This window comes from Elgaria multicarinata, chromosome 5 (genome assembly GCF_023053635.1).
Source record: "Elgaria multicarinata webbii isolate HBS135686 ecotype San Diego chromosome 5, rElgMul1.1.pri, whole genome shotgun sequence".
Classification (NCBI taxonomy): Eukaryota; Metazoa; Chordata; class Lepidosauria; order Squamata; family Anguidae; genus Elgaria; species Elgaria multicarinata.
In genome coordinates, this window is record NC_086175.1 from 57369226 (window position 1) to 57396506 (window position 27281).

The 27281-nt window shown below is 39.7% G+C and overlaps 1 protein-coding gene across 1 annotated transcript; it reads left to right on the forward strand.

Moving 5' to 3' along the window:
* Window positions 1-2091: 2091 nt before the first annotated feature.
* BEND2 (BEN domain containing 2) lies at window positions 2092-20106 on the forward strand. The gene is made up of 12 exons (XM_063127532.1): window positions 2092-2240; window positions 6617-6778; window positions 7293-7438; window positions 8118-8183; window positions 8317-8391; window positions 11087-11191; window positions 11770-12529; window positions 13278-13478; window positions 15325-15446; window positions 16546-16750; window positions 18424-18627; window positions 19395-20106. The coding sequence occupies exons 1-12, from the start codon at window positions 2228-2230 to the stop codon at window positions 19583-19585; spliced, it is 2250 nt and encodes a 749-aa protein (XP_062983602.1). The 5' UTR covers window positions 2092-2227; the 3' UTR covers window positions 19586-20106.
* Window positions 20107-27281: the final 7175 nt, after the last annotated feature.

Here is a 27281-nt window from a genome sequence, read left to right on the forward strand (position 1 = left end):
AAGAAAAGTAATTTAATTTAGATAGGATGGTTAATATTTATTACATTTATATGCCGCCCCATAGCCGAAGCTCTCTGGGCGGTTTACAAAATATTGCAATTATGTTAAGTTTCTTTTCTGCTTGCATGCAATTAGTGGTCACAGCTGAAGTTGCATACACAAATGCCACCAGCTATGTCCGTAAAAGAAGCCTGCTTCTGCATACCACTTACTGGATTAGAGAATTATCTCTAAAATTGAATTCATGTTGCTCTGTCAAAATGTTAAAGGCTGCTTTTCTATGGAAAGAACCTACAATTCCTGCTGAATTAAGTATCCCAGAGTAGGGTCTACCTAGACTAGCATTCTTTTTCTCATTGTGAATAGCCAGATGCTTCTGGGAAGTCCTTAAGTAGGGCAACAAGGTTAACAGCTCTCCCTCAGTGGTCTCTCCCAGCCCCCAGCAACTGGTTTTCAGAAGCTTACTGAACCCAGAGGTCCGATAAACTATTATGGCTAATAGCTGCTGCTAAGGCTCATTACAAAGGATGCGGGTATGTCTAAGCCCCTTCTAAATCCATTCAAGCAGAGCCCACCATCACATCTTGTGAGAGCAGCACTGAATTCCAAATGTTAATTACGCATTGCATAAAGTAGTACCTTTCTGTCTACCCCAAATCTACTGCCAATCAATTTCACTGGGAGCCAATGAATTCTAGTACTGCATGAGAGAGAGACATTAATTTTAGCCACACAATGCATAATTTTATTTTTTTTAAAAAAAAACTTGTCTGCAGCTCCTTTTCTAAGCTATACAACCTCAAACGCCATAGCATTCCTCAAAGTGAAGGTAGCTTTTTCCAGCTTTGTACCCTTTTAGAGCAACAAGAACCATATACAGTATTCCAAATGCAGCTGCATCAAGAATTCATTGCGATACTGGTTCTTTTATATTCATTTCCTTCCAAATAATTCCATTCCAGGCTATTTTTCTTCAGTACAGATTATTGTCTGGAACAGGTATCAAACTGTGGTTTCTGGGAACATTTTGTGGCTTATTGCATCCCTGCCATGGAGTTATGGGTGACTGGTGAGGTTGGTTGATTTTGCTCATTCAGAAGTGGCCACTTCAGGCCATTCCATTCGGTTCCATATGTGTTCTGGGCATTAAGGAGTTAATAATAATATAATATTGCAAGGTTTTAGTCCTGACATATTGCTCTCAAGTGTTTCTAACACATACCATAGATTTTTTTTAGTTTTTTAATATAAAGGGGTCGGTCTGCCCTGTTTTGTTCCGTTCCAGCTTTTACATTATCTCCAAAACAAAAACTGTCCTGGGGGTGTGGGGAGTTTTTTCCTGATTCTTTCCAGGAAAATTAGCTTTTGTCAGATGTTCAGCACTTTAAAAGGCTGGCAGCCTCTGAAAGCATTCAGGCTAATTCAGAAGGCATGATTGATTGATTTTTTAAAATACAAATCTGTATAAAACTGTAAAGGAGGGCACTCTTCTTTTTCTCATAGCAGATGTGCCTTTTTTTTAAGGTGAACCTGCTACAATACATGTGCATCATCTAAAATCAAGGGAAGAGTGCTTCATGCTTCAGAAGCATGAAGCAAGTTTGACAGATCAATCAATCAGACCACACACAAAAAATCGTAAGATCAAGCAACTAGTTGATTCCATTCCGTTGTTGCATCCCTATAAGATACCTGACACTAAACTAAATGAGCAGTGAAATCCTTGATGGATGGTAATCCCACCCATCACCGCATGTATCAGAGAAAACTGCACCTGTTGAATATATGCTGCGGTGTCATTAGAAGGCCGTGGGGGGTGGGGACAGTGGCAACCCTCAACACAGTAGCACAGATGAAGGCAACCCGATTCTGGACGTACAGGAAGAGGGGAAGGCACATCCCAGCGGTCCTAAGACCTTCACGACAATCCCTGAGAGAGGGACGGGCGCAGTCCCCACCTCAGTGCGCCCTCCCACAGACGCCCGTTTGCCAGACGCGCCCAAGTCCCCACTGCGCAGCCGCGTGGCTAATCGAAAGAGTTTTTACCTCACGTCGCCGAAGCCGCTTCCGCGTTCCCCCCCCTCCTCCATTCTCTCTCTCACTCACTCTTTCTCAACACCCGCGTTCCAGTCCCGACTACTGCCTGAGCCGCCACCTCACCGTGTCGGCACTGTCTACTCATCCCTCAACACGACCAGAAGCGTCGCCTCCTCCGGCTTTTGGCGCCATGTCCGCGAAAGGTAAGGCTCTAGAGACGGTCCGCGAGTCGGGACTCAAGTCAGCCGTCCGGCCGCATGCGCAAACGAGAAACGCTCCTCCATCGTTCCCAACGGCTGGATGTAGAAACGGTCGTTGCCGAAGAGTCGAGCCGTTCTCAAGGCGACCCCGCCGTATTGTTCAGCTATTGGCCAGTTCGCGCGCGCACCGTGTCTGCTATTGCTTATGGCGCCTGTCCGTCATTAGTACGTCAGCACTTGGCCTAGTTTGGTGAGGGAGAGAGCTGGTCTACCTGTGATGAACCGGCGGAAGCAACGGCCGGGGTTGACGAGCTTTGTCTCACATATTTACGTAAAAGCTTAAGGTTGCAATCCTATGCATGATTAGGCAGGCGGGGAAAAGCCCTACAACTCTCAGCATTCCCCCAGCCAGCCATGCTGGGAGTTGTAAGACTTTTTTTTCTGTCTAAATATGCGTAGGATTGCACCCTAATAGAATTGGATAATGATCAAGCAGCAAACCACCACTTTTGTGCATGTCTGCTTTGAAGTAAATTTTGCTGAGTTCTTTTACAGCAGGGGGTGGGCAGAAAGTAGATCTCCAGATGTTTTGGACTTCAACTCCCAGCATTCCTGACCCTTGGCCATGCTGGCAGGGGCTTCTGGGAGTTGAAGTTCAAAACATCTGGAGAGCCACTTTCTCCCCACCCTTGTGTACAGAATTGCAGCCTCCGTCCCTCCTTTCCTGCAACCCTGTATTTTTATTTTTTTAAACGGTGACTGATGCCCCTGTGCTGTACACAGAGTAGCTTCTTACTCTGCTAGTTTAATTTCAAACATTGAATGGTTCTGTTATGATTTTTTACAAACAGAGTAAAAACTAACTGTATGGTGCTTAATTTGTTTTAGTGTTTTCATTTGTAAGTTGCCTTGAAAATAATGGCAACGTAAACACATTAGCTAAACAATAAAATTATGGTATCTAGGCTGTGTTCAAAACAGGCAGTAGTGGCTGATCTGACTGGGCAGTTTTGCCACGCAGCACATCCACATGCTGGGCACACAAGTAACACACACACCCTGAAAGAAGTGTGTGACTACATGTGACTACTATTGTGATCACTTATATGTGATAGCAGGTTATGTATTGTGATTCTGATACCAGAAACAAGATAGGTGCAAAGAGCTGCTTTGATGTACCGTTGCATGACAATTTATTTCAAGCACTTTTTTATTAAGGAGTATAAAAACTTCCCCTGATAAGAGTTTTTGAAACATATTGGGAGTTATACCAACCTGTGTTGCTGCAGTCTTGCTTTTCCTAAAGCTTTTGTTCTCAACATTTAAGGTGCACTCCTATGCGTGCTTAAACAGAAAAAAAGTCTTATAACTCCCAGCATTCCCCAGCCAGCCATGGGAGTTGTAGGACCTTTTCCTGTCTAAACACCCACAAGATTGCACCTTTACTGTTGTATTTCTGCCCCCTAAAGTAGGGATAGCTATCTTAAGGAGCAATAAGTGTGGAATACAGATAATTCATACTGAATGTTTCCATAGGCTACAGTAAGTCTTGTCATGCAGTGGGGTAAGTACGTAAGCACATATCATTCATCCCGAAATCCTATACCCAGGTCAAATATGAGGATTCTGTGCTTGCTTAATAGACACAAAGGGATGAGGGAAGGGAGACAAAATATACTCAGTACATATCTAGGAGCATAATTCTGCAATCTAAACCTCTAAATGCTGAACGAAATATGAAGGTCATATATGAACACTTAATTAGTATACCCGCTAAAACAACTGGGGTCCACTTCCACAGCGTACTCCCTCTCAAAATAATAAAGGGAGACAAAGGCAGGCAGAAGTAAGCCCCAGTTCTGATAGGTACAATACAAAATGCTTGTTGCAAGCTTCAAGTGATTAATGAGGTGCAGAGCTATCCTGAGTGGGGTCAGTGGGGAGTAACACAGTGGATGTAGTGACTCATTCCCAGCCCTGCTGGCTCACACAGGCCAGGGCAGAAAGCGGGGGGGGGGGGGGAATAGGGGAGAAAATTAGCACATTCAGCTCCACAGCTAGCAAAGCTGACAGGTCCAGATTGGGTCCGTCTGGGGGAATGGAGCAGCCAATCCCTCCTCACCCACTTTCAGGGCTTTCCACGTGCTATCACATGTCAGCAGCACCTTTCTACCTGCACAGGTGCAGCTGGAGCTTTCACCATGGCAGAGCCCTCCATCCACTGCTGGTGTTCCTTTCACCAATGTGTCAATCTAAACCCCCTTTGCTATCACTATTGGGCGGCAGCATGGGCGAGAGTATGCTCAAAATGAATAAGTGATTCGAGAGCTGTTCTTCATATAAAAGACTACTTTTGTCACAGGGCCAAAAAAACAATCTTATATAATGGCCCCAGGGAAAAAATTCCTGTTGGAAGATTTGATTCTGGCAAGAAGAGTTGGGTTTCATTGCCTAAGACTGAAACAGTTTGTAAATCCTGCAGATGGAAAATAATATATACTGAAAGATTTTACAACACGCAGCAGTGAATTTGTGGTGTATGTTATACTTTGTCCTTGCAACAAATTTATATAGGTAAAACTACAAGAAATCTCAAAATCAGAATAAGAGAGCGTATTACTAATATTAAATTATGAAATGTGGGAGCTCCATTAGTACAGTGTTGGAAAGACTTGAAACGCTGTCTCATGTTTTAAATGGATATTGTTTTTTATACTTTTGGTTGTTTTTAAATTTTGTATATCTGTTTTTAATGTTCATTGTTTTTAAGTTTTGTAAACTGCCCAGAGAGCTTCGGCTATGGGGCGGTATATAAATGTAATAAATAAAATAATAAATAAAAATAAGATAAACCTCCTAAAATAAGAGATCTTTCTTTTTACACAGTAGAGATGAGTTATAAACAGATAGACAAGGTTCTTTTAGGAAAAGATGTTGGGTGGAATTTTAGATTAATTACAGTGATTCTCTTTGGCCTTGATAAGTCTCTCAACCTTGCAATGTTGCTCTAAAATATGGCTGTTTCCAATCAGTATTTGTGCATATATTAGCTTGGCATCTTCTTTCTGGTCCAGTATAGCACAGGAGACTGTGGTTTGAAGAGCAAGCATTATTGAATTAGGTAACACTGAGTAAGTTCCTGAGATTTATTTATTTATTACATTTTTATACCGCCCAATAGCCAGAGCTCTCTGGGCGGTTCACAAAAATGAGATATGTTATCATTCAACATATGTTATGGTTATTCATAGTTTAGCACACTGCACCCCTATCAGATTTTTTAGTTGTAATGAACATTTCTGTTGTTATTGTTGTAGTTAAATTACACATACATATTTTAAACATACAGGGATATGTTTCAATTTTATAATATAAATTTTGTACATAGTTCTATAGATTTCCCTGAAGAAGGTCCTACACGTGGTCTAAAATGTGTTGCAACTGTTTGTTTTTGTGGATTCAAACACTTCTTTTACTTACCTCATTGTTTTTTGTCATCCTTGGTAAAGTTTCCCATTTTATAGAAGTTGTCATAGATGACAAGTAACAATCTACATGTCTGCCAGGTATTTAAAAAAACGTTGTAAAGCTCCTATAAGCAATATGAAAATAGCCTTAGTTCTTAGAGCGCACCAGGAGCTGTGGATTGGAGTGGCTGGTATTTAGAATGTGACTGTTATTTCTATGCTGTAGCAAGACATTTTCTTTTTGGGCACAGTAGTCCTCTCCATGCAAGACACTTCAGTGGTGCCACAGTGACTAAAAAGCAAAGAAAGAAAGATCTTGCACTCAAGGTCCAGTTTGTTCTGCCCTATCCGTAATGAAAATGTTTTCCCTTTCAGTTTTATCAAGTAGACATTGGCTGTAGGCTATTTAAAAAAATCTATAGGAGTTACAAAAACCTAGTGCTACATTCCTTATGTGATGCACTCATGTTTTGCATGAGCCTAGGGCTGCCAAGAGACCAGAAAAGAATTGGCCATGCCTGTTACTGTGCCTTTAACAGTAGCTTGAGTTGCAAAATCAGACAGTAATAAAGCTTTTATATAGTGTGAAAATAAATGTTATCACGTTCACAGATTAAGCTGCTGTTAAAAGCACATTGTGAGGCCGATTGCAAGGTTGGCAACCCTACAAGCATCAGCTGTTGCTTCTCTAGTCTTCTGGCTTGTGCGAAGACAAGCATTTTCCCTTACACTGAATCATGGATTTGCCTCATTTGTGTACTTCTAATTTACTTGGCTAAATTAGTCCAGTGCACAGTTCAATAAGTGGCTTTTGGTCAGTTATTTAAAATAGCTTTGAGCCACTGGTATTGTATAAAGAGCTTAGCTATTAATAGCATCTAATTCATCTCTCCCACTGGATGCATGTTTTAGGCTATATCTCAGTAAGCGCTGAAGATGATGACAATGCTGTAATAATCGATGATTCAGAAATGGAAGATACAAAAAATGAACTTGAAACACAAGGATGTGTCTCAGTCGAACAAAACATTCAAGTGAACTGTGACGATCAATATATAACTCGACTTGCCTATGGTAATTGCATTTAATTCTGTTTTGAAAACCTATGCTTGTGGTTCTTAATCTATTCAGTGATTATCCAAGGAGCCATAATGTTTGGCTGGCCTTGGTAGCCAAGCCAAAAATGTGGTCTGATTCTTGTCCCAGCTGCTCCACTGCAAAATTTGGAAACTTAACTAGAGGAAATCAGATTGCCTGAACAAATTTAGTTTTCAGAAAACTTGATTTCTTGTGGTTAAGATTCCAAATACAGCAAATCAAATTGTGTTCATAGTATTTCAAAAACATCTGTAGAGCATTTAGCATTCTATATTACTTTGGTTGATAGTCTTCAAATTGAAATCAGCAAAGCTTGTATTAAACGGTACAAAAACTGTGGTAACAAATATTTCTAAGCATAGTATTTCATGAGAAATCTTTAACTAGTTGAGACAGTGATGTTTCAAAATAGTCTTTTATTTTTCATTTTCTTGGGGTATATCTAATTCATAATGAGGCACTCACTTTTTAAAAAACACATTTTTATTAGATAATGAAGATTTATTGGATTTGGAGGAACCAATTTCATCACAGATTAACCTTTCAACAAGTAGGCGAAGACACAGTGACAGCCCAGAGCAAATGGAAGTAGTTTATTTACGTAATAGACGCCGACATACACCCTCTCTAGTGAGGGTAAGTATATTTGCAGAAGTTATTTGTACTTGTGAACTCACTGTGGTGACCTCTTCAATTAACAACAATCATTGAATAAATGGTACTTGAAAACATACCTTTATATTCTGTCTCTAGAAGAAGATAGATCATGGTCCATTGGTGGACTATGTACAGTAGTTCTTATTTATTGCTTTGATTTTTACAAATAATGCTTCATTAGATGGATCTTACTGTGATCCAGCAATATAGGATCACAACACTTAGGATCCCTTAATACAGATTAGTTATGAGATTAACTGTTAAGAGATGCTGAAGATTCACACTGGCTTCCTAAATTTAAGACACATTTGTGGACTACAGGTAATTCTAGTTTTTAAAAAGCAGACTAAAGAAAACTGAAATCAACATATATATGAAGTAAATAATTCTATCTATTTACTAACACTGAAGTATAACAATTCAAAAAGCACAGACTGTTTTCTTGAGAACTGCTTATGATCACTCTATCAACTATTAACAGTATCTGCTAAGCTGTGATGGATTTTGAGTTACGATTTTCTTTATCCACAGTGTGGCAGCAGTGATCTGTTTTTCTTAATGCGTGGTATAGATTCAAACAATTTCTCTTAGTGAACTGTATATGATTAAAAGTGTCATATCAGTTACAATTTAAATTCTTTATCAATATTTTTATTAGATGAGAACCAGAGAACCTGAATATGAAGATGGAAGTGTGATTTATGAGTACGACCCTGATGAATGTGTATGTATATTTCCATTTTTTGTGTGTGGGGAGAACAGTTTCTTTAAAATGTTTTTCTTTTTAAATGTTAAAGTATTTTTTCTTTCCAATCTTTCCTATAACTAGGATTAATTTGTCATTGTCTTTGCACTAGGGAAGTGTTATATCTGAAGCTTCATACACAGGAGATCATCAGAAAACTCTTATGGAAGTTCTTAATTATTGTCAGGTACTGTGTCATCTTCTGTTGTTTATTTCTGAAACCATTTATGAGGTTCTTCCAAGACTGTAAATTGCTTTTATCACAAAGCAAGACACTAATCCCCCAGTTAAGAGATTCATGTGCACTTGTGTGTGAGAGGATCTCTTGCATTTCTGTAGGTCCCCATTGATTTCCATGGAAGGACCCAATCCCCACGAGCAGGGAAGTGTGATTTCCGTGGAGTGTTTCCTTCATTTAGAATGAGGATGGAATTCTAGGCAGGGGAGCTACATTTGTGCATCAGAGCTTCCATGTGTAAAACAGATCAGTGGTGCTCATCTGGAACAATGTGGCCATTCTGAGACTGCTGTATAAACTTTAGTAGATTGAATCCAGATTTAGAAACATGCAACTGGGCTGGCAGAAGCGAACGTCCCTGCCTCTTCCTCCCCACTGCAGCTCCTCCAGTCCCCTGAAGATGCTACATAGAGTCGGGGGTATCTGTCAAATGTGGTAATCTGTGGGGGGAGGGGGATCTACGAAAATCAGGTGGAGGCATCTTCTGTGAGCAAAGAAGGCAGATCCCTGATCCAACCTAAATTGGAAGGCAGATCTTGGATCCAGCCTAGTATTGACGTTTGTTCTCTTAATATGCTATTAGGCATGATCCACCATTGCACTTTAATTGGTGCAAAATGGTGCTGCCAGATCTGGCACTCAAAGAGCCAAGTATATAACTCTTATCTTTTTCCATCTCAGTTCATTGCCCATTTGATTCTGGGCTTAATGTAAAGGGCTAGTGTTTATTGTTAAAGCTATAAACAACTTAGGAACAAGTTACCTCAGAAGTCAGCTGCCTGGCCTTGAAGATTGGCTTTGGAGGTCCTGCTTTGTGCTTCCTATACATTGGATCAGGCAGGCTGGTATGAGGGACAGGGACTTTGCAGTGCTGGTGCCAAAATTGTAAAGCTGCCTTCTAGCAAGTCCAAGTCAAGTTTATTGTATTTAGCAACGAGCCATTATACAGTTTCACATAGATGTGTTACATACATTCATTCATTCCCTTGGCCTTCTAAGCAGAGATTCACTGAGCTCTCCTTTTTTCTGTTTTAGATTGTTGGTAAATACCCTCTTATTCTAGCTGGCTTTTAATCTATGATCTTTGTTTTATGAATTTTTAAAAATGCTTAAAGTTTTAGCAGCAGCAGTACTGGGCAGGATTCTACACTACTGCTTTATAATGGTGTATAACAGCTTTGACCACTGTTCAGGCCCAGGACACATTCCATATACCGTTTTCAAAACATTTTCAAAGTGTTATATGTTATATCTGCTTGGTGTATATCTGGCCCTGGTTTTTTGATGTTTAAACTGCTGCTGTTTTGTTAATTTTCATATTTATAAGATTCTTTCAGATTCTCAGACAATAACACTAAATAAAAATTTAAAAACTAAAACGTAAATCACACACACATCAAATTAAACACTCAAATTAACAAGTAAGAATAAGAACAATAAACTCTACTCATGTCAGTTAATACAACACAAGCACGACAGCAATCACATGCAGCTAATACATTAATATTACAATCTTTAAGAATATAAGATATTAAAAACTTTTTTAAAAAGTCTTCGGATGGTGCCAAAAATATGTGTAGCTCCTTCATAGGGTGGAGCGTTCCGTAAGTGTGAGGCTGCAAGAGAGAAAGACTTCCTTTGTGTAGTGATCCTCCATGCTTCGAATTGAGGAGGCCCTTGGAAAAGGGTTTTATTGTTTTAATGGGTTTAATTGTTTCGTTGACCCTGTTCAGACGACACCCTAAACCACGGTGATTAAGCACTTTGAGCTAAACATTACAGATTAGCATGTTGTGTGAACCATGACTTAGTCTGTTATGTGAACCATCCCTAACCATGGTGGCTACATAACCACGGTTTAAACATGCTCACTAACCATTTGCTGGAAAAGGGGTTAGCAGCCTAACCGTGGCTTAGCGTGTTGTCTGAACAGGCCTATTATTTTACTGGATGCCGTCATTAAAACTTCTTTATTTTTGTTGAGCTTTTAATTTAATTTTATTTTTGGCAAACTGCCATGATTATTATTTTAACAGAAAAACAGACTATAGTGAGGTGCATGATCTTTCTTCGTAAACCAGTTTTTACAACTATAATACATTGATGGTGCTATATAAATAAATAATAATAATAATAATAATAATAATAATAATAATAATAATAATTGAAACTCCTACTCATGGGGTATCATGACTTTGGCAGTAAAGTTAAGACAAGGACCAAACTGTGAATCTCCAACAGTGTTGTCTTCTCTCTTGCTCTTGTCCATCAACAAAAGCTATAAAAATGAATTAACAATTATGGGAAGAAACCTAACACATGTCTCTGTATAGCTTTTGAAACAATTAATTTTTCTTTCATTTTTTAAATCATGTGTTTACTAATTTACTATCTGTTGTGGTATGAAAATCTGGATTCCTGATTGCTGATGGCATATTTCAAGTTGAACCTGAAGAATATTGGCCAGGTGTCCAAAGGCATATCAGAAACAGTCCAGTCCCAGGTTCTTTTCAAATCATTTTCCCCCAGAAGCAAGCCAAGGGAGAAAAGCACAGATTGGGTTCCTTTAATGAGCACATAATTTCTTCTCCCCTGAATACTGCTTGGCTTTGAATTTTCTTCCCATTTGGAATGTTTGTTGCAGGCCATGTATGATGCCATTCAGAAAATGGATAAGAAGTTTGATAGCCTTCATCGTAAGGTCTCAGAAATGCAACGCAGCCAAATAAAGCCTTTACTTTTAAAACCTGTGAGTATTAAATGCCCATAGTTTTTGTTGATGTTTTTTAAATGTTCCCCTTGTTTTCATAATGATTGAAAATGGCAATCTTGTAATTTGATCGTGCACTAAAGGCAGGTAACTATAGACATCTTGGGTCAACATCATAATGCATTTCTAACCAGACCTGAGATTCATTTCTGTTATAATTCAAGATTTTGTTTATAGTAATGGGAAAGTATTGTGCACAAATATAGCTAATGTTTATATAAAGGAAACTTCCCTGTGTTTATAATAGCTTTCCATTCAAAGTGGCTGAGACAACCTTACAGATTCCTGGGAAGGGAGAAAATGGTTTCCAGTATATACAAAAAGAAGATGCTTGTCACTGTCTGAGCTACAGATAAACTATGATTAAGATGGCTATGAAATGGGATGTCAAGTCAAGTTGCATGTATAGATTCATATCACAGAATGTCAGTATTCCCGCTTCTAATATCAGTATTCCTGATAATCACCATTGTTTTGAAGCAGGTTAATGCCAAACAGTGTGACTGGTTAATGTCTTCGTTTTGTTTGTTAATGTTTTCTCTAATTTCGTTTTTCAGAGACCAGTTGGATTTACATACAGAAGTTCTAGTAATCTCTCAACTGGAAAGATCAGAGTCCAGAAACCAACAGAAAGAAGGCCAATTCAGATCTTACCCACTCGGCATGGGTGCCGCAGCCAACCCACAAAGGTTAGGCTGCAGAGGAACCACATACTGACTAGGTCTCCACAAACTCTTCAACCTGAGTCACAGCATCCGGTGCACAGGCAGAGTCCACCCCTCCCTACAATAGTTTCCACCCATTCATTGTGTCCTCCATACGGCATGGCTAGTGAGATGCCTGCTGTTCCTTCCCAAACTAATCAAGCAATGATAGTCCCTACTACTGTGGCATCTTTGGCAATAGCCTCTCCAGTGGTTTCATCAGTGATGTGTACAATCCCAGCGGTAGGTTTGGAGAGAGACGATATGATAACAACCTACAAAACTTCACCTAGAAGTACCAATATTCACAATGAGCTGCCATCGTCTTCTTCTATAAATCCAGCAACAGCCCCCAGTTGTTCATTGTATGCACCAGTCAGCACAGCTAGAGAGTTATCTGATCTTCCCTCTCAAGCCAGTCTTGCTACTAAAGTAATTGATAGTCCTGTTCATGTGGTATCTTCAGCTGTATCTTCCCCCAAATTATTGCCAGTTATGCCACCTGAAACCAGTTTGGAGAGAAACAACATGCTGGTAACTTACAGAACATCATCTGGAAGTGGAAGTGCTAGCAGCAATGAGGTGCCCTCTTCTTCTATGAATCCTAATTTCGGTGAGTTGCAGCAAAAGTATTTTTATAAGAAGAATGTTTTTATTTACATTACAACATGGCTACATGGACAAGCATATTAGTTGTATGCAGTCATGTATTAGAGGCATACTCAAATTCCCTCCCCTTTTCTCCTGCCTCTTGCATGCATAGGCTCCACATTTGACTGGACATGGCAGCCAACCATTGTTTCTAGTAGTGACCAAAGCTCTGTTTCTTACTCTACAAGATGGTGTCCCTTGTACACCTGCAACATAGCATCAGGGTGGTGTAGGAGAGCTATTTTTATAGCATCTACTTCCCTCCAAATGGGTCCCGGCCCAACACTCCACCTGACTCTATTCTAAAAGTTGCCTCTCTGTGTTGCCAGTAGCTTTTTAAAAAAGTTACTCCTGTCATGGAATATTTTGGAGGTTTCCTCTGCTGACCAATGGAGTTTGCAAGCATGGTTCACACTAATATCACCAGAGATAGAATTCTGCACCATGCTTATTTCTGAAAAGGGGAAGGAAGAGGAATTCATGTGCAAGAGAAGAGAAAAAGATGTAAGGAGCTTGTAAGTCTATGGGCCATTCCCAGTTTCTTAAGAAAGATTAGGAGATTTGAAATATTATGACTACACTGGGCCTATCAGAGAAAAAAAATCTTCTAAACATACAGGCAGCATCTTGTGAAATCTCAGAAGTCAGAATGGCACTTTGGAAGACTTCCAGAACGTTGGTTTTAATGTTTTTCTTTCCCCCTTATTTAGAATTTGTTGGCGATCCAAAACGGAATGTGAAGGTCCTTGGAAACTATTTAATGAAAGCACGTCAAAAGACCAGACCCAAATATGCCGCTCGCTACTTAGTCCGTGTCTTGTTCCCAAAAGAAACATTGCTCTGTAGTGTGATGGGTGTAAGAGCACGGGGGCGGAGGACGTTAGACCCTAACAAGGTGGCTGCAATAAGAGGTATGTCACATGGGTGTAGGGGAAGGGTTGGCTTTTCTGCCCTCATTTCATCCATACAATAATCCCTGAGGAAGACAGACACAGGGTTCCCAGTCTCATGTTTTCTCCTAACAAGTGCTTAATCCTTTCCTTACTACGTCTTATCCGCAACTTCTTTTTTGGCCGAGGTGGCCAGGACACCAGAAATAAGTCCAGCTAGGAGATAAAAGTCTGAGGGAGCAGGTTCAAGAAGAGAATGAGTGGATGAGGGAAGGTTTAAGCACCACCCTTAGTGTCCACTACTGAGCCTCGTGTGGCGCAGAGTGGTAAGCGGCAGTTACTGCAGCCGAAACTCTCCCCACGGCCTGAGTTCGATCCCAGCGGAAGCTGGTTCTCAGGCAGCTGGTTCAGGTCGACTCAGCCTTCCATCCTTCGGAAGTTGGTAAAATGAGTACCTAGCTAGCTGGGGGAAAGGTAACCACGACTGGGGAAGGCAATAGCAAACCACCCCACTACAAAGTCTGCCAAGAAAACGTCAGCGAAAGCAAGCATCCCTCTAGGAGTCAGTAATGACTCAAGTGCTTTGCACAAGAGGTTCCTTTCCTTCTTTTAGTGTCCACTAATGTTTCCCCTGCAGATGCTCCTGTCCTAATCTTACCTTTAACTGGAAAACAATTGCAGTTCCATCCTTAGCCTGCCAAGTAAAAATCACATATCATTCCATTTTTGTACTCCCATTTTTTTTTGCTATTCTGGTATTGAGTGTTCTAATGATACTTACTGCAACACAGAGATTTCACCTTAAGTACTCAACTCAGTCTGTGGATTTTTCTGATGTATCTAAAACATGGAAATCAGCAAAACGTCTGAGATATGGACTGTGGAGCTAGTTTCCTAACCAGACAAACCAACACCCTCCTAGCTTGACTCACACATCCGTCTGTGTCTGTGATTCAATAATAAAGAGATAATGGAGCTCTTTAATGTTGGGAGTTCAATAAGTCAATAAGAATTGATCAGAAATCAAATAGTTTCCAGTGCTAATTTATTTCACCACAGAGCAGTAACAGTAACTTTATGGTAGTTCACAATTCAGTGTTTTCAGCCTTCTGTTTCCTTTTTTCACCTAGACTTGGCACTTTGAATCTAAAAGTGACACTAGATGTCATTCGGACATTGTAGGACATGGCTCCAGTTTCTGACTTGCTGGATGGAATTAGTTGTGGAAGCAATATCCAAGTAATATTGGGCATCCAGATTAGCAGAACAGGGAACCTTGTCCTTGAAAGTCTGTTTTTCTCAGGGCTGGAGAACTTCTGGCTCACAGTGTCCCCTCCTCAGTCTTGTCCACCACCCCAGTGCAACAGTTTGGCTGGGGAAAATGCTTCTGTTGGTGCCACTTGAAGTTTTTTCTCCTCCAAAACCTTATTGCTGTGGGGAAGACAGCTGGAAAGGGAGGAGAGAGAGAGAGAGAGGAAAAGGGGAAAGAGTGTGTAGCTTGCCTTCTCCCCCTCACTTTTACTGGCATGCCACTCCCAACAGATTTTCCCAGAAGGCTGCTCTTATTGTGATGGGCACAAAAGCATCTTACCTTGATAGCATACCATGACAGTGCTTGAAAATTACATGTAATTCAGCTAGGATGCAATACTGTTTTGCTTGCTGAAGTATTTTGATCATATGTGATCATAAACAAGATGGGTAATCAGTTAGCTAGTTAAGCGTAGAATTCAGTAGCCCATCATCATTTTCCGCTAACTCTCAACGATTATAAAATATGTCATTGTTTAATCAAAATAAAAGCCTAATTTTTCAGTTACCTATTATTTCCCCCCACCATACCTACCTCCTGTATTTTTGAATCAAGAATTTCTTGCAACTTATTTCTCGAGCTATGATCTGAGTGAACATGGAAGAGACTGGAAAACCTGTATTACAAATGTGAATGCAATGATCCGCTGCTTACGTTATGAAACCAAAACAAGCTCGGTAAGTCTTTTCTTTGCGTTGACACTTCTTTGAAGATATCCTTGCCAGATTAAATGGGTTCAACAGCAGTCATTTTAAATTCAAAATTAGACGTTAATGATACATAGTACAGTCCAGAGACTGAAATGTTTAAGCATGCTTCAAGCTCTTTAAAAACAAACTGAAATTATGTATAGATATTCAATTACAAATGTTATGATTTATTGCCACTGCTTGGAATGATTCAAATTAAATTGAGGGTTCACAGGAGGATGTCCTTTTGATTTTATTTTGTGGCAATAGAGAGGCTCTTGCAACTCCTCTTGAAGACAGTAACAGTACTCATGGTATCTAATAATACAGAAGTAACACAATAGCAGATGATATTGCTATGGGTTTTATCCATTTCCGTTTTTTCTTCATGGTATTTATCCATGCTTGGGTAACAACTTGGTTGTATTGCTCCAAAATGTTGTACATGGTGCTACGTTTTAAAGAAACTTCAGTTCAAAACAGAGCTACTAGTTTACTAACTGGGACTGGCAAATATGATAATGTGATGCTTCCAGTCTGTTTCCAAGCCACATTCAAAGTGCTTGTGTTGACCTGTAAAGCCCTAAATGTCTTGGGATCAGAATATCTAAAGGAACACCTCCCTTATGTACCTGCTTGAACCTTTAGATCATCTTCGAAGGTCTTCCTCTGGGTGCCCCCAATGAAGGAAACTAGAAAGGTAGCTACAAGAGAGGGCCTTCTCAGTTGTGGCACCCCATTTATGGAATGAACTCCCCAAAGAGGTTCACCTGGCACCTATGTTATTATTGCTTTGATGACAAGCAAAGACCTTTCTTTTCTCACAGACATTTTAGAGACCTAGTTCTAGATTTTTATCACTGTTCTATCAATTCTTATGCTGTTTGTTGTTTTGCATTGAATTGCATTCTTTTAAATATGTAATTTCTATGTCATTTTAGTCCTTTGTAACTATTTGTAATCTGCCAAGAGAACACTGGTTATTGGGCAGATTAGAAATGTAATAATTAAATACATGTGTAGAGGTGTTTCCTGTATTTTATGCTCAGTTGTGGAAATTTTCCTTCTTGTTGTTTCACTCCATTAGGAGATGATTGAAGGAAAAGAGAAACCTCAGGACACTCCAGACACATCTGTCTTTGTAAATTTAGTTGATAATGGGGAAGAGAATGAGCTCAATTCTCAAACTAGCTCAGCATCAAACCAACTTCAGAATTCAGCATGGAATAATAACACGCCGGAGATGTTCCATACACCATCTTCCAGTAAACTGCCATCTTTAGAGCCAATGAGTAAGCTGCTGAACCATGTTTTTCAATATCAGGACTGCACAACCCAAACACAGCATAGCAGCCATGTCTTGCAGCCCACAATACACTTAAAAACCTCCTCTGTTTTGCTACCTGCCTGAGAATGCAAAAATGGGGGTAGAGAGGTGTGGAAGATCTCAGTATGGTGGGCTCTGTCCAGCTTAGCTGCTCACAAGTTGTCCAGTTCTGTGCCAAATTGTACTCTAATAGTCTGACTGAAAGTCTTTCTCTGCTTTCTTTTCTGCCTCATGACTTCATTTAGAGCATGAGCACTTGACTGGTTTTAGCTATGCATGTTACATCTTAGGCCAAGGCTCCCCAATCTTTTTAGGTCAGTGGGCTTATTGGGACTTTGAGAGAGTGTTGTGGGTGCTGTCACAAAATGGGTACCATGGTATGTGTGCCTAGTTCCAAAATATGTATTTCCTAGAAGGCAAACTGTCAAGGCTAAAGGAAAAATAATTTGCCAAAGAACAAGGCAAATGTGGGGGTCTGAATGCCCAAACACAAAACGACTGTATTGAATCTACAGTACAGAAAGTAACTGATGAGGCTCAGAAATAAGTGGGCACGAAAGTAAGTACAATGTGGAGGTGGGATTTGAACCTCAAATGCCAAATCATTTTTTTCTCTCTCACAGAGTACAACAAAATTCCCATTTCACAGAAGGCGATGCTTAGAGAAACACAGGCAAACTGCCCACCCACATGGTACTGATCCACAATGAAATCCCACGTAAAACAAGCAAAAAGCAAAATACACCAGGCAAATAAACCAGATACATGCTATACTAAAAAAAAAAAAAGCAAGCAAAGCACCTACACACTTCAGGCAAAACATACACCACCACACAAACAAACTGACCCAGGCAAACGCACACATCATACTAAAACCAACCAATAAACCAGCTAATGCGCAGACACATACACATACTCCAGAACATTCCCTGCCATCCCCACTGTACCTTTTTCTGGACAGCTGGGCATGTTTTAAAACAAACCACTGTCATTTTATTTTCTAATTCCTCTGGGCCCTGCAGGAGACATACTTGGAAATAAAGATGGACCTAGAAGCTGACACTGTACTTTGCAGCATGGCAGCCTCTCAGTTAAAACAATAAAAACAAAACAAACCAGGAGGGAGACCTGGTAGGTGCTGAGGAAAGGAATAATAAATTATTATGAATCTGCTCATGGTGGAGAGCCACGTAAAATCTTTTGTTTTTAATCAGCTTGAAAATGACTTGAGATACTCTAGTTACTAGGTTTTAATTAAGGGTTCAGGGGAACAATCTTATGCATGTTTAAACAGAAAAAAGCCCTACAACTCTCAAAGTTGGGAATTCTAGGACTTTTTTCTGTCTAAATTTGCACAAGATTGTGCCCTAAGTGAAATCAATATGGTCAGCAGCTACAATTACACTGTTAATTGTAAATTGTACTTAGGGAGTCCACCCTCAATCATTCCAAGAACCCAGAAAGTGTATATATCCAATCTGTATTGCTTTGTGTACTATGTTTGAACTAACTATAAAGTATGTAGATTATATTAGGAAACTTCATAGGTACAGTATTCTTCAAGATAGAAGGATGTGTGCAGAATGCCTTTTTATGATCAGAAATTATTGCCTGTATTCTCCTTTATTTCATCCCCAGCACACCTTGGGACTCCATCGCGGAATGTCCAGTTGCCCTTTTCAGTTATTTATGTAGCCAAGGGGAAATCTCGGCCAGAGCTTTCAGCACGCTACCTGATTCGTCATCTCTTCACAGAGGATGTCTTGGTAAAAAGCAATGTGTATGGCAATGTGGAACGTGGCACTTATCCACTGGATTGCAACAAAATCAATGCTCTTAGAGGTAAGCAACCAGTAACAATAAAAGAGTTTCCGGCTGCAATTATGTACCCACTCATCTGGATGTAAGCCTTATTCAACTCAGTATGACTTACTTCTGAGTATACCTGTATAGGGTTGCACTGTCAGATGGTGAAACTGGAAAAATAAGACCACCAACCTCTATCAGAGTAATTAATCATATAGATTTTGAATAACTGTATACGAAATTATATAACAACTACAGCCACAACCTATCATTTTGACCGGTGTAGTACACTACTAAAGAGCAGGCTGGATGACATCCCTACACTCATTAGATTTTCAGCAGAAAGGCGGAAGAGAAATTGAATGAATATTTGAAGAGGCTCCTCAAAAGGTTGTTATTGATGATGGTGCTATATAAATAAATAATAGTAATAATAATAATAATAATAATAATAATAATAATATAGGATTCCTGAAGCAGTCATTCCTTACAGGAAAGAGTTGTAGGTTAAGGGCATCCTGCTATGAAAAGATGGAATAGGTGCGATCCTATGCATACTTCGACAGAAAAAAAAAAGTCCTACAGCTATGCTGGCTGGAGAATGCTGCGAGTTGTAGGACTTTTAGGACTTTCTTCTGTCTAAATATGAATAGGATTGCACCCATTGCATCTTTTCACAGCAGGTTGCCCTTAACCTGCCTAGTCTGAATAATATATGACTTTTTTTAAAGCTAATATAAAATTTGAATAAACAAATAAGTAAACAAATAATAATTTGCAGCTTGCCTTGTGTGTTTGTTTAGACTTTTTGCAAGAAAACTACCCATCTTTTGATCTGAAGGAAACTGGATATGACTGGAAAGCATGTGTTGCAGCTATAAACAGTACAATTCGCAGCCTGAGATATGACCATAAAAGGGCTTTAGCTGGTGTCCAGAGCAAAGTATTGGCTGAAGCACTGCTGGTGTCACGAAGTTCAAAAAGTTCTCTGTGAAGTCCTACTTCAATGTAACCTTATAAAAGCACCATACGTCTGTCAAGGCAACTGCGTTATGTGTCTAGTAAATAGCCTGATCTGTACGACAGCTACATTGGACTTCTTCGAGACATGATACAACTGTTCATTAATCGTCAGCTTAACTATTTTAGTATTCTTAACAAAACCAAATTTAGCAGTTCAGAATAAGAATTCAAATTCTCCCTTCCTGTATCATTGATGCTTTTGTCTACTGTAGATGATGAACAACTCAAGCATAAGAGAAACTCATTCTATAGATACACAGATGCTTCCACTCAGAAATGCTGTCCCCAGAAAAAAGATTGTGTTTTGGGATTTTTTAAAAAAATATTTGATGAGGGCAGAAATAATGAGAGCCCAAGGAATACACAGGGGAGCAAAAAATGGATGTTCAGTAGTGCTGTGATAAAACCTCACCTATCCGCCCAGAGTGAACCACCCAGAGAGCTCCGGCTATTGGGCGGTATAGAAATGTAATAAATAAATAAATAAATAATCCTTTTGCAACCTCTTCATTTCCCTGTGAAAGAAGCAGTCAGGTTTTTTGCTTTCTTTCTTTTTTTTGCAAGGATGTTTAGAGGGGTTCATATATACTCTTTATTTTACAATTTCAATCCCTTTCCAGTTGTTGAACTTTCTCGAAAGTCCTCTAGAAGGCTTAACCAGGAGTTCCTCGCTTGGGGCTTTCCAGTGCTGCTGCCTGCTGAGTGCCTGAAAGCTGAACAAGGCATTTTTTAATTTTGTTTTGTTATTGTTAAAAGTCAATTGAAGAAGAAGAGCAACAGTAGCAACTCACTCAGTTTTCAGACACTGAAGCAGAATTTAAAAATTGTAAAATAAAGTGTTCACACCACCAGCATAATCCCCAGCCACCTCCTTACAGTAAGGTAAGATCCGGAGGCCTGTCCGAAGAGAAATTTCTCCGAAATTCTCAACCCTTGCCACAGTTTTCAGGTGCAATTTCTTTTCTGCCATCCCTCCAACAAATAGTTGAAAATAAATAAATAGAAAAAATTCAGCACAGTGCTGATATTCAGGTTATATTTTGAAGGAACACAAATCTGAGAATCAGTAAAAATGTTCACTCTGTCATCATACTCTTGTGCATCTGTACCACTGCAGGTTAGCTTTATTTAACATGTGTAAGCTTTTCACATAGTTTTATCATTTTGGTTTGGTTTAGTTGGCACTACATCTGCCTTAAAGCATCTTCAGTTTGCGGGGAGTGTTGGGAGATATTTACACAGCTTAATATACTGACCAAAAGTGTTGGTTGTTTTGCATTGTCCCAAAACTGTGTTGCAACTTTTTCCTTTCCTTGCCCCTTTTCCCCTCATCTTGCAACTTGTTTGCATGTGAGATAAAAACAATAGCTAAACTTATATTTTCTTTTTTAAAATAGAACGTTTCTTTGCATGTTTCAGTTCTTGTTTGGGGGTGAGGGGAAGGTTTGCTTTATAATTTTGCATAGATATTCTGTTTGTTTTCCAAAACATATGTTTTGAGACTTGTCTGATCAAGTAAGCACCAGTCTAACAGATTAATCCTTAAACTGGAAAGCAGTTTTGTCCATTAGGAATCCAAAACTGTGTTTTATTCAGTATGGATCCAAGTAACTGCTTTCCATACCGTTTGTGTTCTTACAAGTTTTAGTTTGCCCCTAGGTAGTTTCACTTAGGGCACATCCCATGGGTTGTGCCCTGAGTAATTGTAAGCCCCCCAAACTCGGGGACCTATGACTATCCAATGCAAGGTGGCTGCTGCACAGAGGGGATCCTCTCCTCCATGCTCCATTCGCCCTGCTTTTTTGGCTAGATGGCTGAATTTGCCTGTCTAGTGGGAGCTTCAGAGGGGGAGACCGGAGGTGTTGTGGTGCTTAGGAAACTGTCCAAACCATCTTCCACAGTCTCTTCCCCTTTGCACCCCCAGGACCCCGCCCCCTTTGGGGTCCTGATTCACAGGCTTCACGTGCCTACTAGCCGGGGGTGGGGGAATCTTGATGGCATCCATTTTGATGGGTGGCCATGCCCATACCCAGTTGGGATTTTCTATTGTTTAAAAATTAGTGACATAAAATCAAGCCATAGAAATTATTTCTTAATGATTATCACTTTTATATTAGTAAAATAAAGCTTAGTGAAATAAAAATCAAGCCATGGAAAAACATTATGAGAGTTTTAATTGAGTAAAACAAATTTTTGAGCCAGATAATAGGGAAATAGGAGGTAGCAAAGGATGAATTTTTCACCTAGTGTTGAATTAAAAATGTAAATTGCTAAAGAAATTGAGTTACTTTCAATAAAACTACCTTCTGTTGTCACTGTTTAAATAATATGTTTGTTATCAGTATACACTTAAATTTTTATTACATCTATCTTTACAGCCGGTGGTGGTGATTATCCTAGTTTGCAACACTATATTTATTATTAGCAACATTTCTTTTCAATAATCACTTAAAGTGCGCCAGTGTTGAGGCCTGACGTTCTGCATTCTACAGTATCATTCTACAGGGCGGGCACTACTGCCCCATGTCACTGCCAAATGTAAATCTGTAGGCCACAACATCCCCCGCTGACTTGGGAGGGTGTTATGGGGAGATGATCTTTGAGGTAACGTGATCCTGAGTTGTATAGCACTGGGTATACTAATGCTAACACTTTAAACCTAGATAGGTAGCAGACTGGTAGCCAGTATAGATCCTTTAGCATAGGCATAATGTGTACATAGTAAGGTACCCCAGTCAGTGATCTAGCTGCTGCATTCTGCACAAGCTGCAGCTTCCAAACTAGCCCTAAGGGCAGACCCACATAGAGTGCATTACAGTAATCCAGTCTCAAGGTTACCAATGCGTGGATCACAATGGTCACGCTATCCCTGTTCAGGAAGGGGTGCAGTTAGCATACCAGCCTAAGATGGTAGTGGGTGCTGCAAGTCACTCATCCACAGTGCCTTCCACAGCTTGCTGGTGACACCTTACCCCAACCCCCTTAATAATTGCACCCAGCAGCTTCATATAAATATTAAACAGCACAGGAGACAAGATGGTACCTTGAGGCACCCCAGAACAAGACTGTTGGACTGACGCACAGTCCCCCAATGCTAATCTCAGGAAACTGCCCTGTAAATGGGAGCAGAAGCAGTACCCCTAAACCACATTCCACAGCATCAATCCAGGCAGATACTATGATCAATGGTATCAAAAACAACAACGATCAAGTAACAGTAACAGAATTGCAATCCCTTTGTTACTCTCATGATAGATGTCATCTACCAGGGAAACTAAAACCATTCAATCCCATAACTAGGCTGGAACCCAGACCAGAATATCTCTGCATTCAGGAAGCAGGTCAAGACATATATCTTTTTAATTTGGCTTTTGAAATTGCTATGGTTTTAGTTATTTTATTTTTGTTTACAATATTTGTACACTGCCTCACATCCAAAAGGTTTTGGAGCATTGAACAGCAGATAGGATAAAGGATAAAAGAATAAAAACACCATGTTAACAAAAATACTATTATTTTTTTAAAAAAAGAAACAGATTCTGATAAAACCTAGTTCTGGTAAAGCCACAGCTGATCACCCAAGGAAGGCTTCCTAAAATAACACAACATTGGTGCCTGCCTGACCTCCAAAGGCAAGGAATTCCATAGGAAGGGGCCCACCACGCTGAAGGCTCTTCTGGTGGACTCCAATCAAACCTTAGGTCCATGTTTGCCAAATTGCTCTGTTTTTAAAGTTGTTTTTATTATTTTAGTTTTCTGGATTTTTGTAAACCACCTAGGTGAGTTTTGTAAAGGAAGAGCGCCCAGCAACCAGCTGGCTTCTTGACTGGATTTAGCACGGATCCCCAGGCACAGACACTCACGGCTCACAAAATGAGGTTTAAGACCATTTATTAGGAAAAGGGTAGGAATACATGGGATTAGCAGAATAAAACTATAAAATCATGCATAAATATATAAGAACCCAGTGCAAGCAAGCTAAACACTAAAACTACTATTTCATACGTCACCCCAGACCGAACGCAGCCGACGACCCCCTGTTCCCTTCACAGGGATGTCTTTATACTATTCTTTTCACTCCTTCCGCCCTCCCTTCAGCTTTGATGCGTGGAGTGTCTTCACACCTCTGCCCGGGATGGTTAATCGCTCAAGGACAAGCGGACAGTTACAATCGGCTTGGCTCCAGTCTTCTCCCCCATACAGCTGACTGGTTCTTATCTCCCTTCCTACGGAACCATAAAATTCACAAATTAAAAGACATGCCAGTCCCAAGGTCCGATTAACCCTCACCTTACCCTTACAAGTTTCAGAAAGACATTATATAAAGGCAATTAATTATCATTTTAAAAACAGTATAATTTCACCGAGAGCAGCAAAAGAATTTGAATTTGTACTGTCTGAAATGTAAGGGACAATTTCCCCTCCCACGCCTTCCCTCAGTAGTGTCCCTGAGTCCACATATCTATTAATGGTAATAGTTCATGAGAAAACTAAGTGATTCATAAAGCGGTTGAAATATGGATTGTAACTTCTATATTTTCATGGGATTTATCCAAAGTGTGTGTGTGCGCGCGCATGCGTGCGCGCCTGGGAGCACTAGATATCATGGGAAAGCCTTCTGTTGTAAACAGAATAGTCCTCAGTCTTTAAACATATAGTAAAAGGGCCTCAGCTGGAGTTCAGAACATCTTATCAGCTGTAATCCCAAACTGTCCTATTGTAAAACTATATGAAAGTAACCTAACTCAATAGGAACTATTCCCAGAAGTGCTGCTACTATGCTGACTGTAAATCTACTTAAAATATATATTACAGTGCCAAGCAGAGATCGTAATAAAAGAAATGCTAGCTTTTGGGGTGTATAAAAGTAAATAGTTCTTTTTAAATTAATCTTAGAAAAAATAATATTGTAACTTTTAAAGCTCAATTATATTCTGCCTTTTAAAAACAACAACCTAGTTTTAACTTGAATCCTGAATTTCATACATAGAAGCTTGATAAGGTCTAATAATCTCTTAAAACTGGGTCATGACCCATCTATCTAACGTTGTGTTAAAAGCAATTTTTCCATACAGAGAAGAACTTTTGGCAAATATCTGACTTCATTGTAAATCATATATTGGATTTATTATTATGGAGTTTCTCTTGGATCCAGGGAATGGAAAATCATCAGAGGTGTTAAGATTCAAAGCAAGTTACCCTGTATATCACTAGGCTCATCCATGGAACCCATATGGGTGATCTTATTCTCCTGGTTTATGCTGTCAAACTACGGGAGCTCTGCAATGTATTGATGTATTTGTCATTCATCATGCAACTGTCCAGAAGAAGTAAAGAGACTGAGCTCTACACATAAAGAAATTTTGGATGTTAAAACAGAAAATAGTATCTGTGGGGTTTACTTTCTCAGTCAAAGGAATTTGTAGTATTTGGGGATAAAAAGTGAAGAAGAAGCTTTGATAACTGGGAATACTAAAGAAAAAGAAAAAGAAAATAAAAGCAGGTTTTCCAACAAGAGTTAAGCCTCTGGGATATGAATCCACTCTGCAGCCATTATAAGCCAGATGCCTGAACTGCTAGGCTTCAGAAACTTGATTTCAATCCAGAAGGTTTTACAGGTGTAGAATTAACCTCAGGAGGTTTGAACTATTGTTCTCCAGCCAACACAGCAGAACAAAAGATATGGTACCTGGTTTGTGGTGTGTGTGTATGTGTGTGTGTGTGTACGCGTGTCTATTAATAATAAAATGTTAGGACCCTGATCCAGTTATAATCACTTGTAAAAAGGTATGTACCCCAAATGTGGATCTGTGTTCACACATAGAAAGGCAATATGGATAGACAGCATCCACACTCAGATAAGAACATAAGAAGATCCATGCTGGATAAGACTGAGGGTCCATCTAGTCCTGCACTCTGTTCACACATCTTCACTACATCTTGTACTAGTGAATTCCATTATTTAACTATGCGCTGTGTGAAGAAGTACTTCCTTTTATTTGTCCTGAATCTCCCACCAATCAACTTCATGGGGTGACCTCGGGTTCTAGTATTTTGAGAGAGAGAGAGAAATGTATAATTTTGTATGCCACTTCACTTCTCACTCCTAATTCCACATCACTTATTAACAAGTTGAAAAGAATTGGTCCCAGTACCAATCCTGTGGGACCCCACTATTCTCCCTTCATCAGGAGAATTTACCATTTCTTTCTACTCTCTGTTTTTTGTTCTGTAACCAGTTACTGATCCATAAGAGGACTTCTCTTATTCCATGACTGCTAAGTTTGTAGAGGAGACTTTGGTGAGGAACTTTATCAAAAGTCTTTTGGAAGTCCAAGTAAACAATGTTCACCAGATCTCCCCTGTATACATGTTTGTTGACACTCTCAAATAATTCTAGATTAGTGAGACAGGACTTATCTTTGCAGAAGCTGCGGTGATTCTTCCTCAGCAGAACATGCCCTTCTATATGGTTATTAATTTTGTCTTTAATAATGCATTCAACCAATTTACCTGGAATGGATGTCAAACTAACCGGCCTGTAATTTTCTGGATCCCTCCTGGATCCCTTTTGAAAAATTGGTGTTACATTGGCCATCTTCCAGTCCTCTGGTACAGAGGCTGAGTTTAGGGACATATTGCATTTTTTCCTCCAAAGGTCCACAATTTCATATTTGAGATCTTTGAGAACTCTAGGATGGATATAATCCAGGCCTGGTGATTTATTTGCTTTTAATTTGGCAATAAGATTGAGCACTTCATATTTTTTCACCACTATTTGCACATGCTGATATGAAACTGATTTACATCCATAGTTCCTGACCCAGCAGGTGATGCACACATGGTTTTCCTTGGCAGATTGAGTTGTGCGTGTAAACTACACACAGTTTAACCAGAACTGTTCTCCAGTACATAGGAAGGTAATGTGAATGTGGACAAGACTCTGCCATGTAAGTAATTCTGCTTGCTTCTGCTTCCCTTGTTACAGAAAAGTCTGACAAATGTTCCCTTATTTAGGTGTTGATTTCCTCATAAGGAAGGCACCTAGTAGGACTTCATGCTGGCAATGTGTATGCCTAGCCTTACGGCAATTTATGGCACAACATCCCCTTATTCCTTATTTGAACACAAGACCTAAGAAAACAAGGGTGTAATCCTATGCATGTTTAGACAGACAAAAGTCATAAAATTCCTGGCATGGCTGGCTATAGGTCTAAATATGCATAGGGTTGTGGCTTTCAGTACAAAACCAATTTATTTCATGTTGTTATATGATGTTCTGTAACTCACTTCTAAAAAAATTAAGCATATTTAGCCAGCCCTCTTTTGTATCTGATCATGCTAGGTAGAGCTCCTGCAGCTTTAACTGTTGTGATGAAGAGGGAATTTAACCAGGTGCTGCAGCCATACAAATAGCACCTGCTGAAATTCACTTTTCTATACAACTGTTAAAGATACAGGAGTCCTGTCCCCCTTTCAATATGGTCACCCAAGCCTTTCTGGAACCAACCAAGGCAACTTACAAAAATTCACCCTAGCATTATAGAAATTCAATCAATTAATTACTTACTGATGTAAGTTCAATCAGTTCCCTGGAAGAGAGGTTACTCTAACTGTAGTGTATGTGCTTCTTGATACATCTTTCCAGTGTGACCACAATGCATTAA